Source organism: Mauremys reevesii, linkage group 1 (assembly GCF_016161935.1).
Source record: "Mauremys reevesii isolate NIE-2019 linkage group 1, ASM1616193v1, whole genome shotgun sequence".
NCBI lineage: Eukaryota > Metazoa > Chordata > Testudines > Geoemydidae > Mauremys > Mauremys reevesii.
The window spans coordinates 1,762,569-1,785,508 of record NC_052623.1 but is presented as its reverse complement, the minus strand read 5'-3'; the positions used below and the strand labels follow the sequence as shown (position 1 = coordinate 1,785,508).

Genomic DNA, 22,940 nt, shown 5'->3' with positions numbered 1-22,940 from the left:
GGCTGTCGGGGCCTGTCATGGACTGTTTCGAGGCCGTCAGGGGCTCTCCAGCACTGCTGCTGACGAGGATCCTCCCCAGACCTCACTATGACACGGACCATGTTTCCCATCTTGAACACCCGGGACTTTAGGGTGGGTCTCCACAGGTGCCAGGTGCTCCCCCTCCCTCGGGAGGGAGGATACTCTGTGATTTTCCTGCAGGAGACCTACATGGATCCAGCCACTGAGGCTAGTTGGTGGCTAGAGTGGGGGGATGGGGTGTACTTTAGACACCTCAGTGCTCATTCAGCTGGGGGAGCCACCCTGTTCTCCCCCAACCTATGGCCTGAGGTGCTGGGAGTCGCTGAGGTTATGCCAGGTCGCCTGTTGCTCCTCCGGGACTGTGTGGTGGGGCTGACATCTACACCCCCACTCAGGCCCGCAGTGGGTGCATTTCTATCAGCAAGCGTCTGCCTTCCTCAGCATCTTGGATCCTCGTGAGTGCCAGGTCCTGGGCAGGACTTTCAATACCACCCTTGAGGCCCGGAATTGCTCGGGACTCGAGAGCAGCGAGACTACATCCTCAGGGAGATCATCAACCACCATTCCCTGCTGGACGTCTGGCACAATCACCACCCGGATGATGATTGCACATTCAGGTACGTCCGGGTGGAGGTCAATCAGTAGAGCCACTCGCGGTTGGACTATATTCATCTATCATGCTTCCATCTGGCATGGACCCACTTCTCCAGCATCTGTCTGACCCTGTTCTCAGACCACCATTTGGTGGCCGTGATGGCCTCTCTCACTTCTCAGAGGCTGGGGCCTGGCTATTTGGCACTTCAATAATAGCTCACTGGCAGACGTGGGCTTCATGGGAGATGTGGTGGTAGAGCGGTTGGAGTGGGAGGTTGTGGAGCTGGAGAGGCGTGTGGCCATCAGCCCCAGGGATCCACCCCTCTGTGAAGCATGCCAGGAGAAGCAAGGGGAGGGCCCGGGGCACATTTGTCTGATCCCTCTTCCGTCTCTTTCAGGAGACGGATCGTGGCTCTCTGGAGAAAAAGAGGGGCTAAGAAGCTCACAGAAGCTCACAGAAGCCTTCCATCTCAGGCCCCTAATAAATCTCCAGGCATGGACGGGCTGACCGTGGAGTTCTACTGCATTTTCTTGGACGTCCTCGGCCCAGACCTTGTCACCGTCTGGGCTCAGTCCTTTGGGAGTAGGTTCATTCCTCTATTATGCAGGCTTGCTACCGAAGAAGGGCGGACCTCTGTCACCTTCAGAACTGGTGTCCTGTCTCGCTCTTCAGCACGGACTACAAAATAATACCGAAGGCCATCTCGCTGCGGCTGGGGTCCGTGCTGCAGACCTGGTCCATCCCGACCCAGCTTACACTGTTCCAGGCTGCACCATCTTTGATCACTTGTATTTGGTCCGGGACCTCCTGGAGCTTGGGTGTGGGGATGTTCGAACGTTTGCCCTCCTGTCCCTGGACCAGGAGAAGACGTTTGACAGGATGGACTGCAGGTATCTCCTGTGCACTCTGTGGGAGTTAGTCTTCGGGACCCAGGTTGTGGGTTTTCTCCAGGTGCTGTACGCCTCTGTGGAGTGTTTGGTCAGGCTAAATTGGACAGTAACCAAACCGGTTGGCTTCGGGTACAGGGTGCATCAGGGGTGTCTCTTTCTTGAGTGGTAACGTCTAATTTGGACCCCATGATTTCACATGTATAGTTGGGATTGCTTTCCAATGTGCATTAATTTATCTTCACCATCCTGGAGCATACTTTGGGAAGTGGTCAGAGCCCTCCAGGGTGTCTAGGGACCATCTCCTGCAATTCATGGCTTCTCCTCCAGCTTGAGTCTGTCTCTCTGCTGCAGCCACAGCCCTGCAACCAAAAAGCCCCCTCTGCCGCCCTTGTGCCTCTCTCCTGCCCCAGCTTCTTCTGGTTAGATGTGTTTAAACATAGACTAGATGGGTTTTTAAAGGGCTGGACCAACACTTTCTCTCTTTCTTCCCTCTTCTGGGAGGTTCCATTCCTGTCATGCCCACCAGTCCACAGAGAAGCTGGAGGAGCGCCACGAGAAAACTTTACGTCCCTTTATGAGTAAAGAGCCGGAGCAGCCTGTCCTGGATCTGTTTGGTCCTCACCTCGTAGATGATGGGGTTTAGCACAGGGGGCACAAGCAGGTACTTGTTGGCCATGAGAACGTGGAAATACAGGAGCACATTGTGGCCAAACCAGTGTGTGAGGAAGGAGAAAAGAGATGGGACATAAGAGGCTAAAATGGCACAGAGGTGGGAGCTGCAGGTCCCAAAAGTCTTGAGCCGGGCGTCCTTTGTGGGAAAGCTGAAGATGACCCTGAGGATCTGCATATAGGACACGGCGATAAAAAACACATCCAAAGCAATCACCAAGAATGTCACAAAGAGGCCGTAGTAACTACTGATGTGGATGTCGGCACAGGCCAGCTTCACCACTGCTATATGCTCACAGTACTTGTCACTGCCTCGCCAGGATGGGATAGGGCAGTATGAGCATGATGCCACGCAGCACCACGGCCAGGCCAATCTTGGCCACCAGGGAGCTTGTCAGGAAAATCGAATGCCTCAGGGGATCACAGATGGCCACATAGCGATCCAAAGTCATGGCCACAAAGATCCCAGACTCTATCACTGAGAAGCTGAGAATAAAGTACATCTGGGTGAGGCAGGCACTGAAATCGATCTCCCTGGAATTGAACCAGAAGATGCTCAGCATTTTGGGCAGGATGGACGTAGACAGGACCATGTCGGTGACGGCCAGCATGCAGAGGAAAGAGTATATGGGCCCATGGAGGCTCGGCTCCCTCTCCACAATGAACAGGATGGTGAAGTTCCCCAAGTTGGCTATGATGTACATGGCGCAGAAGGGGATGGAGATCCAGACAGGGGCCGCATCCAGGCCAGGAAGGCCCAGCAGGATGAAGGTGGAGGGGTTGGTGAAGTCGTTTGTGTTGGAATCTGAAATGTAATATGGGAGATGGTAAGAACATAAGAACATAAGAACATAAGAAAGGCCGTACCGGGTCAGACCAAAGGTCCATCTAGCCCAGTATCTGTCTACCGACAGTGGCCAATGCCAGGTGCTCTAGAGGGAGTGAACCTAACAGGCAATGATCAAGTGATCTCTCTCCTGCCATCCATCTCCATCCTCTGACGAACAGAGGCTAGGGACACCATTCTTACCCATCCTGGCTAATAGCCATTTATGGACTTAGCCACCATGAATTTATCCAGTCCCCTTTTAAACGTTGTTATAGTCCTAGCCTTCACAACCTCCTCAGGTAAGGAGTTCCACAAGTTGACTGTGCGCTGCATGAAGAAGAACTTCCTTTTATTTGTTTTAAACCTGCTGCCTATTAATTTCATTTGGTGACCCCTAGTTCTTGTATTATGGGAATAAGTAAATAACTTTTCCTTAGCCACATTCTCAACATCACTCATGATTTTCTATACCTCTATACTATCCCCCCTTAGTCTCCTCTTTTCCAAGCTGAAGAGTCCTAGCCTCTTTAATCTTTCCTCCTATGGGACCCTCTCCAAACCCCTAATCATTTTAGTTGCCCTTTTCTGAACCTTTTCTAGTGCTAGAATATCTATTTGAGGTGAGGAGACCACATCGGTACACATATTCGAGATGTGGGCGTACCATGGATTTATATAAGGGCAATAATATATTCTCAGTCTTATTCTCTATCCCCTTTTTAATGATTCCTAACATCCTGTTTGCTTTCCTGACTGCCTCTGCACACTGCATGGACATCTTCAGAGAACTATCCACGATGACACCAAGATCTTTTTCCTGACTCGTTGTAGCTAAATTAGCCCCCATCATATTGTATGTATAGTTGGGGTTATTTTTGCCAATGTGCATTACTTTACATTTATCCACATTAAATTTCATTTGCCATTTTGTTGCCCAATCACTTAGTTTTGTGAGATCTTTTTGAAGTTCTTCACAATCTGCTTTGGTCTTAACTATCTTGAGTAGTTTAGTATCATCTGCAAACTTTGCCACCTCACTGTTTACCCCTTTATCCAGATCATTTATGAATAAATTGAATAGGATTGGTCCGAGGACTGACCCTTGGGGAACACCACTAGTTACCCCTCTCCATTCTGAGAATTTACCATTAATTCCTACCCTTTGTTCCCTGTCTTTTAACCAGTTCTCAATCCATGAATGGACCTTCCCTTTTATCCCATGACAGCTTAATTTACGTAAGAGCCTTTGGTGCGGGACCTTGTCAAAGGCTTTCTGGAAATCTAAGTAAGATTTCCAGAAAGCCACACTATGGCTTTCTGGAAATCTTACTTAGATTTCCAGAAAGCCATCTTACTTAGATTTCCAGAAAGCCAAAGCAAAGGCTTTCTGGAAATCTAAGTAAGATTTCCAGAAAGCCACACTATGTCCACCGGATCACCCTTGTCCACATGTTTGTTGACCCCTTCAAAGAACTCTAATAGATTAGTAAGACATGATTTCCCTTTACAGAAACCATGTTGACTATTTGTTTTTCTATGTGTCTGATAATTTTATTCTTAACTATTGTTTCGACTAATTTGCCCGCTACCGACGTTAGACTTACCGGTCTGTAATTGCTGGAATCACCCCTAAAGCCCTTTTTAAATATTGGCGTTACATTAGCTAACTTTCAGTCATTGGGTACCGAAGCCGATTTAAAGGACAGGTTACAAACCTTAGTTAATAGTTCCGCAACTTCACATTTGAGTTCTTTCAGAATTCTTGGGTGAATGCCATCTGGTCCCGGTGAAGTGTTGAATTTATCAATTAATTCCAAAACCTCCTCTAGTGACACTTCAGTCTGTGACAGTTCCTCAGATTTGTAACCTACAAAAGCCAGCTCAGGTTTGGGAATCTCCCTAACATCCTCAGCCGTGAAGACTGAAGCAAAGAATCCATTTAGTTTCTCCGCAATTACTTTCTCATCTTTAAGCGCTCCTTTTGTATTTCGATCATCAAGGGGCCCCACTGGTTGTTTAGCAGGCTTCCTGCTTCTGATGTACTTCAAAAACATTTTGTTATTACCTTTGGAGTTTTTGGCTAGCCGTTCTTCAAACTCCTCTTTGGCTTTTCTTATTACACTCTTGCACTTAAGTTGGCAGTGTCTGTGCTCCTTTCTATTTGCCTCACTAGGATTTGACTTCCAGTTCTTAAAGGAAGTCTTTTTATCTCTCACTGCTTCTTTTACATGGTTGTTAAGCTCTTTTTTAGTTCTTTTACTGTGTTACTTAATTTGGGGTATACATTGAAGTTGGGCCTCTATTATGGTTTCTTTAAAAAGGGCCCATGCAGCTTGCAGGGATTTCACATTAGTCACTGTACCTTTGAACTTTTGTTTAACTAACCCCCTCATTTTTGTATAGTTCCCCCTTTTGAAATAAAATGCCACAGTGTTGGGCTGTTGAGGTGTTCTTCCCACCACAGGGATGTTGAATGCTATTGTATTATGGTCACTATTTCCAAGCGGTCCTGCTATAGTTACCTCTTGGACCAGCTCCTGCGCGCCACTCAGGATTAAATCTAGAGTTGCCTCTCCCCTTGTGTGTTCCCGTACCAGCTGCTCCATGAAGCAGTCATTTAAAGGATTGAGAAATTTTATCTCTGCATTTCGTCCTGAAGTGAAATGTTCCCAGTCAATATGGGGATAATTGAAATCCCCCACTATTAATGGATTCTTAATTTTGATAGCCTCTCTAATTTCCCTTAGCATTTCATCATCACTATTACTGTCCTGGTCAGGTGGTCGATAATAGATCCCTAATGTTATATTTTTATTAGAGCTTGACATTTCTATCCATAGAGATTCTATGGAACATGTGGATTCACTTCAGATTTTTACTTCATTTGAATCTACATTTTCTTTCACATATAGTGCCACCCCTCCCCCTGCCCAACCTGTTCTGTCCTTCCGATATATTTTGTACCCCAGAATGATTGTGTCCCATTGATTGCTCTCAGTCCACCAGGTTTCTGTGATGCCTATTATATCAATATCCTCCTTTATCACAAGGCACTCTAGTTCACCCATCTTATTATTTAGACTTCTAGCATTTGTGTACAAGCACTTTAAAAACTTGTCCGTTTATTTGTCCGCCCTTTTCTGATGTGCCAGATTCTTTTTTATGTGACTGTTTATCATCTGATCCGGCCCTTACATTATCCTCTTCCGTCCTCTGCTCCTGACTATAACCTGGAGATTCTCTATCATCAGACTCTCCCCTAAGAGAAGTCTGTGTCCGATCCACACGCTTCTCTGCATCAGTTGGCTTTCCCCCATCTCCTAGTTTAAAAACTGCTCTACAACCTTTTTAATGTTTAGTGCCAGCAGTCTGGTTCCACTTCGGTTTAGTCTCCTGTATAGGCTCCCCCCATCCCAGAAGTTTCCCCAGTTCCTAATGAATGTGAACCCCTCCTCTCTACACCATCGTCTCATCCACGCATTGAGACTCTGAAGCTTCGCCTGCCTACCTGGCCCTGCGCGTGGAACTGGGAGCATTTCTGAAAATGCCACCATAGAGGTCCTGGATTTCAGTCTCTTCCCTAGCAGCCTAAATTTGGCTTCCAGGACATCTCTCCTACCCTCCCCTATGTCAATGGTACCTACATGTACCATGACCACCGGCTCCTCCCCAGCACTACACATAAGTCTGTGTAGATGTCTCGAGAGATCCGCAACCTTCGCACCAGGCAGGCAAGTCACCATGCGGTTCTCCCGGTCATCACAAACCCAGCTATCTACATTTCTAACTCTGAGGCAGAACGGTGTCTCCAGTATGTATCATACGTTCTCCTGACTCCCGGTATGTGCCCAGGGTCTAGGGGTGATGGTCACAGTACAAATGCCTGGATGGACAGAAAATGTTAATATGAGACACTGTGTGCACTGCTGGAGGCTGTTCTGATGGGTGAAGCAGATTGGTCACTCTTAACACACTGTAAAATGACATTTGCATTATTCAGATAAATGAATTATGAACAACTGGCCCTACTAATGCCAATTCCATATTTGATGGTGCTTCATGAGTCAGTAATTCCTACATATCATGGTGTAGGAAACCTTAATAAGGTGGATAGAAAGTTGGTTAGTTTGTCAGGCTCAACGGGCAGTGAGCAATGGCTCAATGTTCAGTTGGCAGCGGTACCAAGCGGAGTGCCCCAGAGGTCAGTCCTAGGACCGGTTTTGTTCAACATCTTTATTAATGATCTGGATGATGGCATGAATTGCACCCTCAGCAAGTCTGCAGATGACACTAAACTGGGAGGAGTGGTAGATACGCTGGAGGTTGGGGATAGGATACTGAGGGACCTAAACAAATTAGAGGATTGGGCCAAAAGAAATATGATGAGGTTCAACAAGGACAAGTGCCCTTAGGAAGGAAGAATCCCAGGCACTGCTACAGACTAGGGATTGAATGGCTAGGCAGCAGTTCTGCAGAAAAGGACCTAGGGATTACAGTGGATGAGAAGCTGGATATGTGTCAGCAGTGTGCCTTTGTTGCCAAGAAGGCCACCGGCATATTGGGTTGTATTAGAAGGAGCATTGCCAGCAGATCGAGGGAAGTGATTCCCCTCTATTCGGCACTGAAGAGTGAAAGGGGATTTGATAGCAGCCTTCAACTACCTGAAGGGGGGTTCCAAAGAGGATAGATCTAGGCTGTTCCGAGTGCTGGCAGATGACAGAACAAGGAGTAATGGTCTCAGGTTGCAGTGGGGGAGGTCTAGGTTGGATATTAGGAAACACTATTTCACTAGGAGGGTGGTGAAGCACTGGAATGGGTTCCCTAGGGTGGTGGTGGAATCTCCATCCTTAGAGGTTTTTAAGGCCCAGCTTGACAAAGCCCTGGCTGGGATGATTTAGTTGGGGCTGGTCCTGCTTTGAGCAGAGGGTTGGTCTAGATGACGTCCTGAGGTTTCTTCCAACCCTGATATTCTATGATTCTATGAATGGGGAGGCTGCCATATGTGGACAGACCGAAAAATCTGGGACTGTTTAGTTCAGAGAAGAGGCATGAAAGGGGGCATATGATAGAGGAGAGCAAAATAAAAGAATGCAACTGATTACATTCAATTGGACAAACAAAGAACAGATCCCAACCAGCTTCAAAATGGGTAATTCCCCAAAGCTGGAAAAAATTATCAAGAGAACTGATTAGGAGGAAAAAATCTAGACAGAAAAATTGGAAAGAAGAGTTTATTGGATAGCTAAAAAGTTCTGATTCCACAGTCATGCCAGTTCATTCGCAAAGTGAAGTCAGCAATTATGTGAGGAAAAGCAATATATACAAATGGGGATAAAGGGAAAAGAGATAGCAAGCAATACAAATGGGAAGTTATGAACATTGATAAGGGACATAAAAGATGTCAGGGAACTATCCATGCTTGGCAGGGCTAAGGATCACAAAAAGAAAGTTATTAAGTATATTAAGAACAAAAGAAATCCTAGAAAAGGTTTAGGCCAATTCCTAGAGGGAGCAAGGAAACTTCTTAATGATGCAGAAAATGTAGATGTATTGAAGAAATAGTTTTGTTCTGCATTTGGAAAGAAGCAGTATGAGGTGCTCCTATCACATGAGGTGATGAAATATTCCCCAGTCCATTAGCTGCCAAGGAGAATGTTAAACAGCATCTACATAGAACCTTAGAGTTACGAACACGAGAGGTATGAACCGACTGATCCACCACACATCCCCTTCGGAAGTAGAAGTACACAACCTGTCAGCAGCCCGGCAAAAAAACGGGAAAATACAGGACAGCTCTGTGTTAGATATAAAGTATTTAAAAAATGAAGGGAAATTTAAAAAAAGATGTGACAAGGTTAGGAAACAATGGAGAAGCTGGTGTGGGGTTGGTTCAAAAATCTCTAGGAATATCATTAATGCCAGTCAACAACATGGTTTATGGAAAACCGGTCTTGTCAAATAAAACTGATTTCATCCTTTAATGAGAGAGAACATTTGGTTGATCAAGGGTACTGCGCAGATGCAACAAACTTCAATTTCTCTGAGACATTGGATTTAGTAGTGAAAATTTTCAGATAAAAAAAATGACCAGTCTACAATATCAGTTGAACACATTTAAAGTGTATTAAAAACTATCTAACTGACAGATCTCAGAAAGCCATTGTCAAGGGGCCAGTGTCAGGTAACGGGGATGTTTCTAGTGGGGTTCTGCAGGGATCAGCTTCAAACCCGATGCTAATCAATATTTTCATCAATGATCTGGAAGGAAATAGAAAATCACTGTAGAAAAAATGTGCAGACAACCCAAAGATTGGCAGCGTGGTCACAATGAGGAGGCCAGGGCAGGCCCACCGATTGATCTGGAGCATTTGGAGAGCTGGGCCCATACAAACACACTGTTTTAATACAGTCACATGAACCGGCAATGCAGGCTGCACCCAGAGACGAGGGCACTGTATTATGGAACGCAGGGACCCTGAGAAGGATTTAGGGGGTCACTCTGGACGCCCGACTCACTCTGAGCTCCCAGTGCCGTGCTGTGGCCAAAAGGGCTGATGTGATCTTTGGACACATAAGCAGGGTAGTGGTGAGCTGGAGCTGGGGGAGGATTTTACCTCTGCACATGAAACCAACTGCGTCCAGATCTGGGGTCCACATTTCAAAAAGGCTGTTGAGAAAAGAGCCACAAACCTGATTGGAGGCTGGAGAAAATGCCTGACAGTGAGAGACTTAAAGGGCATCAGATATTTAACTTATCAAAAAGGTGATGAAGCAGAGACTTTCATGGGGTGAAAATGATTGGTAAAGCAGAGAAAGGCAGAGCAAGACCCAATGGCTGGAAGCTGAAGCCAGACAAATGCCAGCTGGAAATAAGGCACCGAAGGTGTCATGGAGTCCCCGGGCGATGCTCTGGAACTGCTCCAAATGAAGCCAGGCAGGACTCCGGTGAAGCCTCCTCTCTCTCAGCAGACTGTCTCCAGGGCAAGAAGCTTCCACAGCTTCCACCTTCCTGGGTCTGACCTCGGAGCATTCAGCATTTCCTGCCCCACCGTGCGCTTCCCACAGCGAGTCCACCCAGGGTTTGGGTCACCAGTGTATAGGAAGGTTGTAGAGAAACTGGAAAGGATCCAGAGCTGACAGACGAAGCGGATCCAAGGGATGGAATACAAACCTGTAGCAGGGGGGACCCTGCTCCTGCTGTGAGGGGTTTAAAAGTGGCCTGGCAGGGCTTGAGAGCTGCTGCTTTAGGCTGGGCTGATTGGGGAAGTGGCTGTAGCTGGGGCCATGCCCCAAACTGAGCCAAGGGCCTTATAAGAAGGCCAGGGAAGCTAGAGGCACAGGCAGTCTCTCTGCTTTCAGAGAGGGAGAAGGGCCTAGCTGCAGGGAGCTTGAGACTGGATACCTGAGTGCACCAGGGCTGGGGAAAGGCTGAGGAGCTGGGGAGCTCCAGCCTAGAAAGCCCCAGGCTGCGGCCTAGCAGAAGGCCAACAGGTACTGGGGGTTGCAGAGGGCAGCCCAGGGGTAGGCCAAGGCAGCAGGTCCAAACCCCTTTGCCTGTGATGAGTAGGCTGATACTGCAGTCTGCCCCAGAGTGTGGGGCTAGACAATGACTGGCAGTAGCCACTACTGAGGCAAGGTGGGGATAGAGAGTGGGAGTTCCCCAAGGAGGGGAGACCCAGAGAGAAAGGGGCTACTGCCAGGGGCAGCACCCCATGTAAGAGGGCACCGGGTCCAGGGAGGGACACGGGGGGGCCTGAAGACAGGCGGATCACCGGCCTGCAGAGGGCGCTCCAGCGCTGCAGAGAACTAATTCCCGGAGTCACCAGCAGGAGGTGCCGCAGGGGTGAGTCCGACCGGTCTACAAAACCATACGAGCAAAAGCTCAAGGAACTGGATATGTGTAATTTGGAAAAGAGGAGATTGAACAGGGACATGAGACTGGTCTTCAGCTACTTGAAAGGCTGCCATTAAAAAAGATGGAGAAAAAATGTTCTCTCTCACCACAGCAGGTGGGACAGGAGTCAATGGGTTCAAACTACAGCAGAGCAGATTTAGACGAAATTTCAGGAAAAACTTCCTAACTGTAACAACAGCAGGACAGTGAAACAGATGCCTTGGATGGTTGTGGAAGCTCCTTCGCTGGAGGTTTTCCAAAGGAGGCTGGATCCTCATCTGTCTGGGATGGTTTTGATGCAACAAATCCTGCATTGAGGCAGGGAAAGACTAGATGACCCTTGCGGTCCCTTCTCACCCTGTGGCTCTATGATTCTACAATGTAAAATCCTAGTGTGGACCAGGCCTTAGTCACACACAAGTTACTGAGCTCAATCTAGGGGTAATTGGGTAAAATTTCATGGCCTGTGTTATTCAGGAGTTCAGACAGGATGACCTAATGGTGCCTTCTGACGTCGAACCCTACGAATTCATTCATAAAGAAAAGATAAAGATCAGACATTTATATTTACTGTGTCTTACAACAGATGAACAAGGGAACATTCAATTACATTGAAAATCTGAACATATAACACTGAGAAAAGAAAATTGTTTACATATTCCATATTTGGCCTGTGGAAGTCCCTGACACCAACATTATTGGAGAAGAGTTTAGCTGAATGGGATTCACCAATGGATTGGCCATTGTAGGTGGTGCTGGTGGCTCCACGGTTAGTTAAGTCTGTCTGACACTTCCATTAGAAGACCTGATTTTCAGTTGCTTATAACTTGGCCAAATTATAACCGTTCAGACTGAAATTTCTCACACTGGGTGTCTGCTTCTGGCTGAGTTGTTTTTTTGAAAGTTTCAGATGTAACAGTTCAGCCAACTTCTCAAATGAAGATGCGAGAGAAGATGTCTTGTAAATGTTGAAAACTTCTTAGAATTGTACAAGCGAGGAGCCCTAGCACCTCCATGCTTTCCAGCAGAGAAAAGTCAGGAAACAGCAGCCCCCCCCCCTTGAACAATCAGAGCCATGAAATGCAGGAGCAGGAGGTGACGGTGTCTGTGTGTTAACACACAGCTGGGTCCTGAGCTCTTTCATCAGTTTTTATTCCACGGGGAGTTTTGTCTCTGTGGGGTCTGAGCAAACTATGGGCCATGGCCTCAGAATTTGGCCTTGTATTGTACATTTACTGACACCTTCCATCCTGAAGGATCCCCTGTGCTGCTGAAATGCAGCCACCTCAGGGCTCGAGGCCACCAGCAAAGAGTGGCATTTTGGCCAGTGATACTGGAGCAAATTCATCACTTGTGGCAAAGGCCCTGGGATGTTTAACGGCTCCACAGAATGGAAAGGACCCCAGACCTATTCTCTGTCCCTTCACACTCAGAGTGCCCTGGGTTTGTCGAGCAGTGGAGCTCCTAAGCAAGAGACGGTACCTGTGAATCCTTAGTCGGAAATGTCTTCCCTGGGAATCCCCCTCAGGTAGCCGTGTCCCACACCTCTCTCAGCCCAACGTCTGCAGCAGCATCCCACACCGAGAGCCGACACAGGGGTGTGCATTGTTTATAATATAGCTCCGTGCAATCCCAAGGGGGTTCGCTCAGCCTCTAGGGGAGAAGTTGCATCTGGATGTAAACAGGACGGAGCCGAGCCTGTCTGCATTTCTGTGCTATTTATCCACATTTATGAGTAAATAGCAATTAAGGGACCTTCCCAAAGGGAGGTGAGAACTCTTGGGTGCTCCCCTGAGGCAGAGAGGAATTGGCTGCTCTATGCATTTGTGTATATTTAAAAATTATAGTTGAATAGGAAGAAAACTAGGGATAGTGCTTAGGTCTCCACAGGGTGTGATACCTGTAAATGCCCAGGATGGATGGGTAGATAGACAGATCTGGAGATAGGGGAGATACAAACACTTTCTTCAACCATACTGGACTGTTGCTAAGGAATCAGAGATCAATAATTCTCATCAGTAACAATCATCAAATTGTGCAGCACCTTTCACTGAAGGATCTTCAACACACCTAGCAAAGGAAAGTCACTATGAACAAATCCCCATTATACAGATAGGAAAGTGAGACACAGGGAGAGGTGACTTGGCCAAGGTCTCACAGAGATTGAGTGGCAGGATGACAGACAGAACCCAGGAGTCCTGACTTCCCTGCCGTAACCACAGTCTCTCCATCACACCAAGAGGGAATGGACTCCTGCTCTGGCAGGGCCTGTTTGTTGGGTGGGATGCAGAGGAAAGGCTGGAAGAGGGAGTGTAGACGAGTGGACTCACCCCCGCAGCACCTCCTGCTGGTGACTCCTGGGAATTAGCTCAATTCAGCTCTGGAGCGCCCTCTGCAGGCCAGTGATCTGCCTGTCCTCTGCCCCTGTGTCCCTCCCTGGACCCAGTGCCCCTTTATCTGGGGCACTGCCCCTGGCAGTAACCCCTCAGTCTTAGGGTCTCCCCTCCCTGGGGAACCCCCAACCCACTATCCCCACCTCACCTCAGTATAAGGCAACTGCCAGTCACTGTCTAGCCCCGCACCCTGGGGCAGGCTGCAGGATCAGCCACTCACCACTGGCAAGGAGGGTTTGGACCTGCTGCCTTGGCCTACCCCTGGGCTGCCCTCTGCAACTCCCAGTACCTGTTGGCCTTGTGCTAGGCCCCAGCCTGGGGCTTTCCAGGCTGGAGCTCCCCAGCTCCTCTGCCTTTCCCCAGCCCTGCTTCACTCAGGTACCCTGTGTCCAGCTCTCTGCAGCCAGGCCCATCTCACTCTACAGACAGAGAGAGACTCCTGAGCTCCTGGCTCCCAGCCTCTTTATCCAGGCCAGCTGTGGCCAGATTGGGGTGTGGCCCAGCTGCAGCCACTTCCCAATCAGCCCAGCTTAGGAGCTCCCAGCCACAACCTTCCCCCAGGGCTGTTTTAAGCCCTTCAGGGCAGTAGCAGGGGACCACCCTGCTACAGGGAGCCTGAGCCTTCACCATCCTCTGAAAGTGAAGTTGAGATTTTCAGAACTAGCTGGAGATTGTGAGCTCCCCACTGTCCTGGGATAGAGGCCTCACCCCACCTCCCCCTGAAAGCTGCATTGGAAGAAGGGGGGCCCTATAGGCAAGGTAGAGGCTTTGTCTACACTGGCACTTTTGTCAGTAAAAGTTTTGTCGGCCAGGGGTGTGAAAAAACACCCTGCTGACCGACAAGAGCAGCGGTGTGGACAGCGCTATGTCAGCGGGAGGCACTTGTTGGGGGTAGTTTAATTCTGCCAGCAGGAGAGCATGTCCCATCGGCACAGAGCGACTACACGGGAGACCTAAGAGTGGTGCAGCTGCAGCGTACATCGCAAACAGCCCAGGCCCTGGCTGTGCTGCAGGTCGGACACTCGCTGTGGCGGTGGCCACATGCCCACAAACTATAGGTGGAAGCCCCCCCCCCATATCCCCTCATCAGGGTTACGATCCCCCTCTGTCATAAACAGAGAGTTAAGGGTTAATGCCTCTTTTACCTGTAAAGGGTTAAGAAGTTCACCTAGCCTAGCTGACACCTGACCAGAAGAACCAATGGGGGAACAAGATGTTTCAAAAGGAAGGAGGGAAGTTTCCTTTGTTTAGAGTCAGTTTCAGTTTCAGCCGGAGTGAAAAAGATCAAGGAACCAGCCTCTTATCAGAGTAGTAAGTTTTAGAAAGGGATAAATAGGTTTATGTTTATTTTCTTTGTAACTTGTCTTTGTGCAACTAGGGGAATAATCAAATTTGGGTATTCTTGTGTGTACTAAGGTTTTTGCCCAGGGGAACATCCTGTGTTTTAAATCTGTTGTCTGAAATCAGCTTGTATGCTGTCTCCCAGATGTTTTTTTTCTTTTACCTTTCTTTTCTTTAATTAAAAGCCTTCTTTTTAAGAACCTGATTGATTTTTTCCCTGTTTTTGAGATCCAAGGGAATTGGATCTGGACTCACCAGGGAATTGGTGGAGGAGTCTCTCAAGGCTACCCAGGGAGGGGAAGGTTTTTTGGGGGGAAGACAGTGTTTTCCAGATGACTCAGACATCTGGATGGTGGCAGCAAAACCAGATCTAAGCTGGTAATTAAGCTTAGAAGTGTTCATGCAGGTCCCCACATCTGTAGCCTAAAGTTCAGAGTGGGGGTGAAACCTATGAAGATTCCATCACCTCCCCAGATAACCTATTCCAGTGCTTCACCACCCTCCTACTGAAAAAGGTTTTCCTAATTGTGACACAGTCTATATGATTTTATGAAAATATGCTAATGAGTGGGAATATAAATATGCTTCATGCAAAATGTCTCTTGTAAGGTATCATTACAAAGCTTATAATCTACTGAGTGTGATCATCCTATTTGTATAAATGTACCACTCTTGTATATAAAGCTAGAAATATGAACTATAACTCTGAGGGCTTATTGTAATTATGCAAAGTATGGGCCATTAATGGTGGTTTGGAATCTTGATGACTCCCATGAACCAGGACAATTGTCTGCAGATGACTCTGTTTTACCTGTAAGTTTAGACCTCATCATTTTATATGTAGAGTTGTGATTATGCTGTATTAGGCTCAGACTTGCATGTTTTATTTTATTTTGCTTGGTAATTGACTTTGTTCTGTCTGTCACTACCTGGAACCACTTAAATCCTACTTTCAGTATTTAATAAAATCACTTTTTACTTATTAATTAACCCGGAGTCTGTATTAATACCTGGGGGGGGGGCAAACAGCTGTGCATATCTCTCTATCAGTGTTATAGAGGGTGAACAATTTATGAGTTTACCCTGTATAAGCTCCCATTGGCAGTGGGGCATCTGAGTGTTAAAGACAGGAACACCTCATGAAGTTGCTTTCAGTTAAGCCTACAGCTGTTAGGGGACGTGGTTCAGACCCTGGGTCTGTGTTGGAGCAGACGGGCATTTCTGGCTCAGCAAGACAGGGTGCTGGGGTCCTGAGCTGACAGGGCAGAGAAGACAGGGGCAGAAGTAGTCTTGGCACATCACTTGGCAGCTCCCAAGGGGGGCTCTGTGATTGAACCCGTCACAGTGGTGTAGTCGAGCAGGGTCTGGGCACAGCTGGTGGCTTTGAGATACTGGTAATGATTTTAAGTGTGGTGGCTGGAGAACAGACAAGCTATGTGCTGAAGGAAAGGCATGCCGCTGCCCCTGCCAGGCCAGCCAGAGCTCCCAGGATTTTATAACTGGAGCTATACCAATCTCCTAGAACTGGAAGGGACCTTGAAAGGTCATCAAGTCCAGCCCCCTGCCTTCACTAGCAGGACCAATTTTTGCCCCAGATCCCTAAGTGGCCTCCTCAAGGGTTGAACTCACAACCCTGGGTTTAACAGGCCAATGCTCAAACCACTGAGCTATCCCTCCCCCTCCATGTCCTCCAGTGAGCTATTATTGAAGTGCCAAATAGGCAGGCGCCAGCCCCCCAGAGGTGAGAGAGGCCATCATGGCCAGGAAATGGTGGTCCGAGAACGGGGCTGCTCAGATGCTGGAGGAGTGGACCCCTGCGAGATGGAAGTGAGATAGATAAATGCAGTCCAACCGGGAGTGGCGCTACCAATCAAAATCCACCCGGTCATACGTGAAGGTGGAGTAACCATCCGGGTGGTGATCGCGCCAGACGTTCAGCAGGGAATGATCGTCAATGATCTCCCTAAGGATGCCTCTGAGTTATCCCAGTCCTCAATGGGGAGTATTAAAATCCCTGCCCAGAACCAGGCACTCGCGAAGATCCAAGGTGCTGAGGAAGGCGGACGCCTGCTCACAAAAACACACCCGCTCCGGGCCTGAGTTTGGGGTGTACACATTGACTAAATTCAACCTCAGCCCCTCCACACAGGCCCGAAGGTGCAGCAGGTGACCTGGCATGACCTTGGCGACCCCCAGCTCCTCGGGCCATAGGTCAGGGGAGAACAGGGTGGTCACCTGTGACGTTAATGACTAACCTGTGACCGTATAAATCATTGTTGCAACCACTGTTTGTATATTTGCAGGAAGTATTGTACAAAGGTTGTCATGTGAGGTGTCTGAAAGGTTATGATTTGTTAATTATGATTATGATATCTCTGTGCGTATAATTTTTGTAGTTGAAGTTATGAATATTGTCTTTGTACTTGTATATCGGTGTGTTTTGATTCTGAAGGAGCCTTGGTAAAGCATTTGGTCAGCTTCTTGAGAAATGAATTTGCCAATTAAGTGCCCAATAAAGAAATACTTAACGGCAATGGATCTTCGAAGACTCCAATCCACATAAGAAGTCTACCTGGGGATGCTCAAGATGACACCTGAGCAATGGCTGCCGCCTGTAAAGAACTAAGTCATGCATGGACATGGGGCTTGTCCATGTAACTCCAAACTCCGTTTTTGCTGTAGTTTTCCACCGTAAGAACAAAGAGGTCCTTACACCTGGAAGAGGCTACAAAAGGCAGCTGCCTCATCTCCATCTTGTTTTCAATCCTGCTTCTTACCTCTGGAGGGACTTTGCTACAACCTGAAGCTCTGAACAAAGGACTGAATGACCCATCCCAGCGGGGGATGTTCCAGAGACTTGATTTGAACCTGCAGCTTATTCCGTCCCGGCTACAAACCTGAACCAAGAACTTGACCATCACTGTATGTAACTGATTCCATTTAACCAATTCTAGCTCTCATGTATATTTCTTTCTTTTTATGAATAAACCTTTAGATTTTAGATTCTAGAGGATTGGCAACAGCGTGATTAGTGGGTAAGATCTGACTTGTATATTGACCTGGGTCTGAGGCTTGTCCTTTGGGATCGGGAGAACCTTTCTTTTTTACTGGGTCATTGTTTTTCATAACTATTTGTCCCCATAACAAGTGGCACTGATGGTGATACTGGGAAACTGGAGTGTCTGAGGGAATTGCTTGTGTGACTTGTGGTTAGCCAGTGGGGTGAGACCGAAGTCCTCTCTGTCTGGCTGGTTTGGTTTGCCTTGGTGTGCATTGGCACTCTAACCTGGGGCTGTGACTGCCCTGCTTTAAGCAATTTGTCCTGAATTTGCCCTTTCAGTTGTGTTCCATGAGGGCAGCATTGTTACACTACCCCAGCCTAATGAGCACTGAGGTGGCTAAAGTACACCCCGCCCTACACTTGAGAGGCCAACTAGCCTTGGTGGCTGGATCTATGTAGATCTCCTGCAGGAAAATCAGAGTATCCTGCCTCCTGAAGGAAGGAGAGCATCTGGCACCTGTGGAGATCCACCTGCGGCCCTTGGTGGGTAAGGTGGCAAAGATGGTCAGTGTTGTAGTGAGATCTGGGGAAGATCCCCCACTGGCAGCAGTGCTGGAGACCCCCAGCGGGCCTCACAACAATCCATGACTGACCCCGAAAGCCAGCAGGCAGTCATGGAAGTTGCAGGCCTGCTGGTAGGCCACAACATCCTGCCTCCCTTCTCCCTTCTCCCTTCCCTCCTCCAAATGGCCGTCACAGCCAGGAGGATGAGGTGAAAGTCCTCCCAGTGCTGGAGAGAGCGCTGATCTTACCCTTCAAACCACAGGTGTCCACAGGAAGCGATGTAGCTCGTCCCACAGCACAGAGTGGGATGGGGTCACAGACCTGCGATTGTTCTCCGGCTGGGCCTCTGTGATGACTCCGTGGCCCACAGAGACGGGCAAACAGGGGGAAGATCCCTGGCATGGCACCTGCCTCAGTGATGCAGAGCAACCCATCCCTATCCCCGTCAAGGGAGGGGGCAGCGGAGGGAAGAGAGCAGCCCCTAAAGGGTCAGGGAAGAGAGACAAGAAAACTCCCCCTGAGGGTTGTCCAAGCAGAAAGGGAAGGAGACAAGCCCAGGGTCAGCAACTGTGTGGAAGGTTGAGGGGAAAGGGGCGGGCAATGTGACAGGGGCTGGAACGGGGTTGGAGTGAGCAGTGGGATCAGGAGTGGGGCAGGGGCGAAAGTGAGATCAGGATCCCGGCAGCTGAGCTACCAGGGGGCAGCACCTCGCGACTGGGTTCAGGAGCCGAGGGGACGGGGATGGGAGGGAGACCTCCATGACGATTAGCCAGAGGAGCAGGCAGCGAGTTCAGCTGTGGGAATCCAAGCGCCCTCCAGCCGCCCAGTGATGGAAAGTCTGACTCAGCCTGGAACATTCGATTTCAATTCCAGCGGAAAGACCCTGGGAGGAAATGACTGAAGAGGGAGAGAACAAACCTAAAGCAAACATTAATCCAGTCTGTGTCCTGCCTATAAGGACCCCCTTCTTCCAATGCTGCTTTGGGGGGAGGTTAGGCCTCTGTGCCCAGGACAGGCCCCTGGCTGCCCTCTGTCCACTGGAACATTCTGTTGGTGTTGGTTTTACTGCGTCTGTTCCCCCAAAGCGACCCCAGTGACTGTGATGCGTTGGCAGGTCTCTGAGGGGCAGCGGAATTGAAGTCTCGGAGTTGACCCCCACCTCACAGGGGCAGGGAGCTCACAAACCCCAGCTAGTTCTGAAAGCCTCAGATTTGCTAAGTGTGTTGAAGATCCTTCAGTGAAAGGTCCTGCACAGTTTGATGATCGTTACCGATGAGAATTACAGATTTCTGATCCCTTAGCAACAGGCCAATACGGCTGCAGAAAGTGTTCGTATCTCCCTAAGTCATCTATCCCCAGATCTGTCTGTCTACTACCTACCCATCCCTCCTGGGCATTTATAGGGTATCTGGCCCTATGGAGACCCAGACACTCTCCCTAACGACACTTTCTTCCTAATTGACTAGAATTTTTAAATATACACAAATACACAGAGCAGCCAATTCCTCTCTGACTCAGCACAGATCCCAAGAGTTCTCATCTCCCTTTGGGAAGGTCCCTTAATTACTGTTTACTCCTAAAGCTGGATAAATAGCACAGAAGTGCAGACAGGCTTGTCTCCAGCCTGTTTACATCCAGATGCAGCTTCTCCACTAGAGGCTGAGTGATCCACACTGGGATTGCACAGAGCTATATTATAAATTGTGCACACACCTGTTTCGCTCTCAGCGTGGGATGTTGCTGCAGATGCTGCAGTGAGAGAGGTGTGGGACACGGCTACCTGAGGAGGATTCCCAGGGAAGATGCTTCCATCTCAGGATTCACAGGTACCCATCTCTTGCTCAAGAGCTCACCTGCTTAACAATCCCAGTGCAACATGGGCGTGATGGGATAGTTAGTCTGGGGTCCTTTCTCTTCTGCACAGTCATTAAACATCCCAGGGCCCTTAGCACAGGTGATGAATTTGCTCCAGTATTACTGGACAAAATGTCTTAGGAACATAGGAATGGCCCTACTGGGTCAGACCAAGGGTCCATCTATCCCAGTATCCTGTCTTGCGACCGAGGCCAGTGCCAGGTGCCCCAGAGGGAATGAACAGAACAGGGAATCATCAAGTCATCCATCCCCTGTTGCTCATTCTCAGCTTCTGGCAAACAGAGGTTAGGGATACCATTCCTGCCCATCCTAGCTAATAGCCATTGATGGACCTGTCCTCCATGAATTTATCTAGTTCTTCTTTTAACCCTGTTATGGTCTTGGCCTTCAGAACATCCTGTGTCAAAGAGGTCCACCGGTTGACTCTGTTGTGTAAAGAAATACTTCCTTTTCTTTGTTTTAAACCTGCTGCCTATTAATTTCATTTGGTGATCCCTAGTTCTTATGTTATGAGTAGTAAACAACACTTCCTTATCTACTTTCTCTACACCAGTCATGATTTTATAGACCTCAATCATATTTCCCCTTAGCCGTCTCTTTTCCAAATTGAAAAGTCCCAGTCTTATTAATCTCTCCTCATATGGAAGCCGTCCATACATAAGAATGGCCGTACCAGGTCAGACCAAAGGTCCATCTAGCCCAGTATTTGTCCACCGACAGTGGCCAATGCCAGGTGCCCCAGAGGGAGGGAACCTAACAGGCAAAGCTCAAGTGATCTCTCTCCTGCCATCCATTTGACGAACAGAGGCTAGGGACACCATTCCTTACCCATCCTGGCTAATAGCCATTTATGGACTTAGCCACCATGAATTTATCCAGTTCCCTTTTAAACGTTGTTATAGTCCTAGCCTTCACAACCTCCTCAGGTAAGGAGTTCCACAAGTTGACTGTGTGCTGCGTGAAGAAGAACTTCCTTTTATTTGTTTTAAACCTGCTGCCTATTAATTTCATTTGGTGACCCCTAGTTCTTGTATTATGGGAATAAGTACTTAACTTTTCCTTATCCACTTTCTCAACATCACTCATGATTTTATATACCTCTATCATATCCCCCCTTAGTCTCCTCTTTTCCAAGCTGAAGAGTCCTAGCCTCTTTAATCTTTCCTCCTATGGGACCCTCTCCAAACCCCTAATCATTTTAGTTGCCCTTCTCTGAACCTTTTCTAGTGCCAGTATATCTTTTTTGAGGTGAGGAGACCACATCTGTACACAGTATTCGAGATGTGGGTGTACCATGGATTTATTATTCTCTATCCCCTTTTTAATGATGCCTAACATCCTGTTTGCTTTTTTGACCGCCTCTGCACACTGCATGGACGTCTTCAAAGAACTATGCACGATGACTCCAAGATCTTTTTCCTGACTCGTTGTAGCTAAATTGGCCCCCATCATACTGTATGTGTAGTTGGGGTTATTTTTTCCAATGTGCATTACTTTACATTTATCCACATTAAATTTCATTTGCCATTTTGTTGCCCAATCACGTAGTTTTGTGAGATCTTTTTGAAGTTCTTCACAATCTGCTTTGGTCTTAACTATCTTGAGCAGATTAGTATACCCCTTGTAATAGGTTTCACCCCCACGCTGAACTTTAGGGTAAATATGTGGGGACCTGCATGAGAACCTCTCAGCTGAATTACCACCTTAGATCTGGTTTTGCTGCCAGCACCCAAATATTTGAGTCATTTGGGAAACTCTGTCTCCTCCACCCAAAATCTTTCCCTCCCAATTATTATAACCCTTCCCTGGGTAGCCTTGAGAGACTCCTCCACCAATTCCCTGGTGAACACCGATCCAAACCCTTGGTTCTTAAAACAACGAGGAATTAGTCATCCCCCCCTCCTTTTCCTTTCCCCCACCAGTTCCTGGTGAGTCCAGATCCAACCCCCTTGGATCTTAGCTAAGGAAAATATCAATCAGGTTCTTAAAAATAAGACTTTTAATTAAAGAAAGAAAGGTGAAAGAAAAACCTCTGAGAGATTAGCATACAAGCTACTCTCACAGACAACAGATTTAAAACAAAGAGGATGTTCCCCTGAGCAAAACCTTAGATACACAAAAGAAATCCCAATTTGATGATTCCTCTAATTGCACAAGACAAGTTACACAAGAAAATAAACATAAACCTATTTATTCTTTTTCTAGTACTCACTACTCTGATAAGAGGCTGATTCCTTGATCTTTTCCACTCCGGCCAAAACTGAAACTGACTCTAAACAAAGGAAACTTACCTCCATTCTCTTGAAACATCATGTTCCCCCATTGGTTCCTCTGGTCTGGTGTCAGCTAGGCTAGGTGAACTTCTTAACCCTTTACAGATAAAAAAAGGCGTTAACCCTTAACTATCTGTTTATGACACCCCTAATCGCTTTTGTTGCCCTTTTTTGAACCTTTTCCAATTCCAAGATATCTTTTATGAGATGGGGCGACCACATCTGTACGCAGGCAGTATTCAAGATGTGGGTGTACCATGGATTTATATAGAGGCACCATGATATTTTCTGTCCTGTTAGGTATCTCTTTCTTAATTATTCCCAGCATTCTGTTCGCTTTTTTGACTGCCGCTGCACATTGAGTGGATGTCTTCAGAGAACTATCCACAACGACTCCAAATCTCTTGAGTGGCAACAGCTAATTTAGACCTCATCATTTTATATGTAGAGTTGTGATTATGCTTTCCAATGTGCATTACTTTGCATTTATCAAAATTAAACTTTAACTGCCATTTTTTTTGCCCAGTCACCCAGTTTTGTGAGATCCTTTTGTAGCTCTTGGCAGTCTGCTTGAAACTCAACTATCTTTAGTAAT

General features: G+C 47.7%; 1 protein-coding gene across 1 annotated transcript; it reads right to left on the bottom strand.

The window, feature by feature from the left end:
- Window positions 1-2,480: 2,480 nt before the first annotated feature.
- On the bottom strand, window positions 2,481-22,385 carry LOC120372513 (olfactory receptor 52K2-like). Its single transcript, XM_039489700.1, has 2 exons — window positions 22,364-22,385; window positions 2,481-2,980 (listed from the first exon to the last, which is right to left on the bottom strand). Exons 1-2 carry the CDS (start codon window positions 22,383-22,385, stop codon window positions 2,481-2,483), a joined length of 522 nt encoding a protein of 173 aa, XP_039345634.1.
- Between the last annotated feature and the right edge of the window lie 555 nt (window positions 22,386-22,940).

Coding starts and splice junctions, on each gene's coding strand:
- LOC120372513 (XM_039489700.1), bottom strand. CDS start 22,385: ATGATGTTTCAAGAGAATGGAG. Junction 2,981..22,363: donor GATGTTTCAAGAGAATGGAG/GTAAGTTTCCTT, acceptor ATTACATTTCAG/ATTCCAACACAAACGACTTC.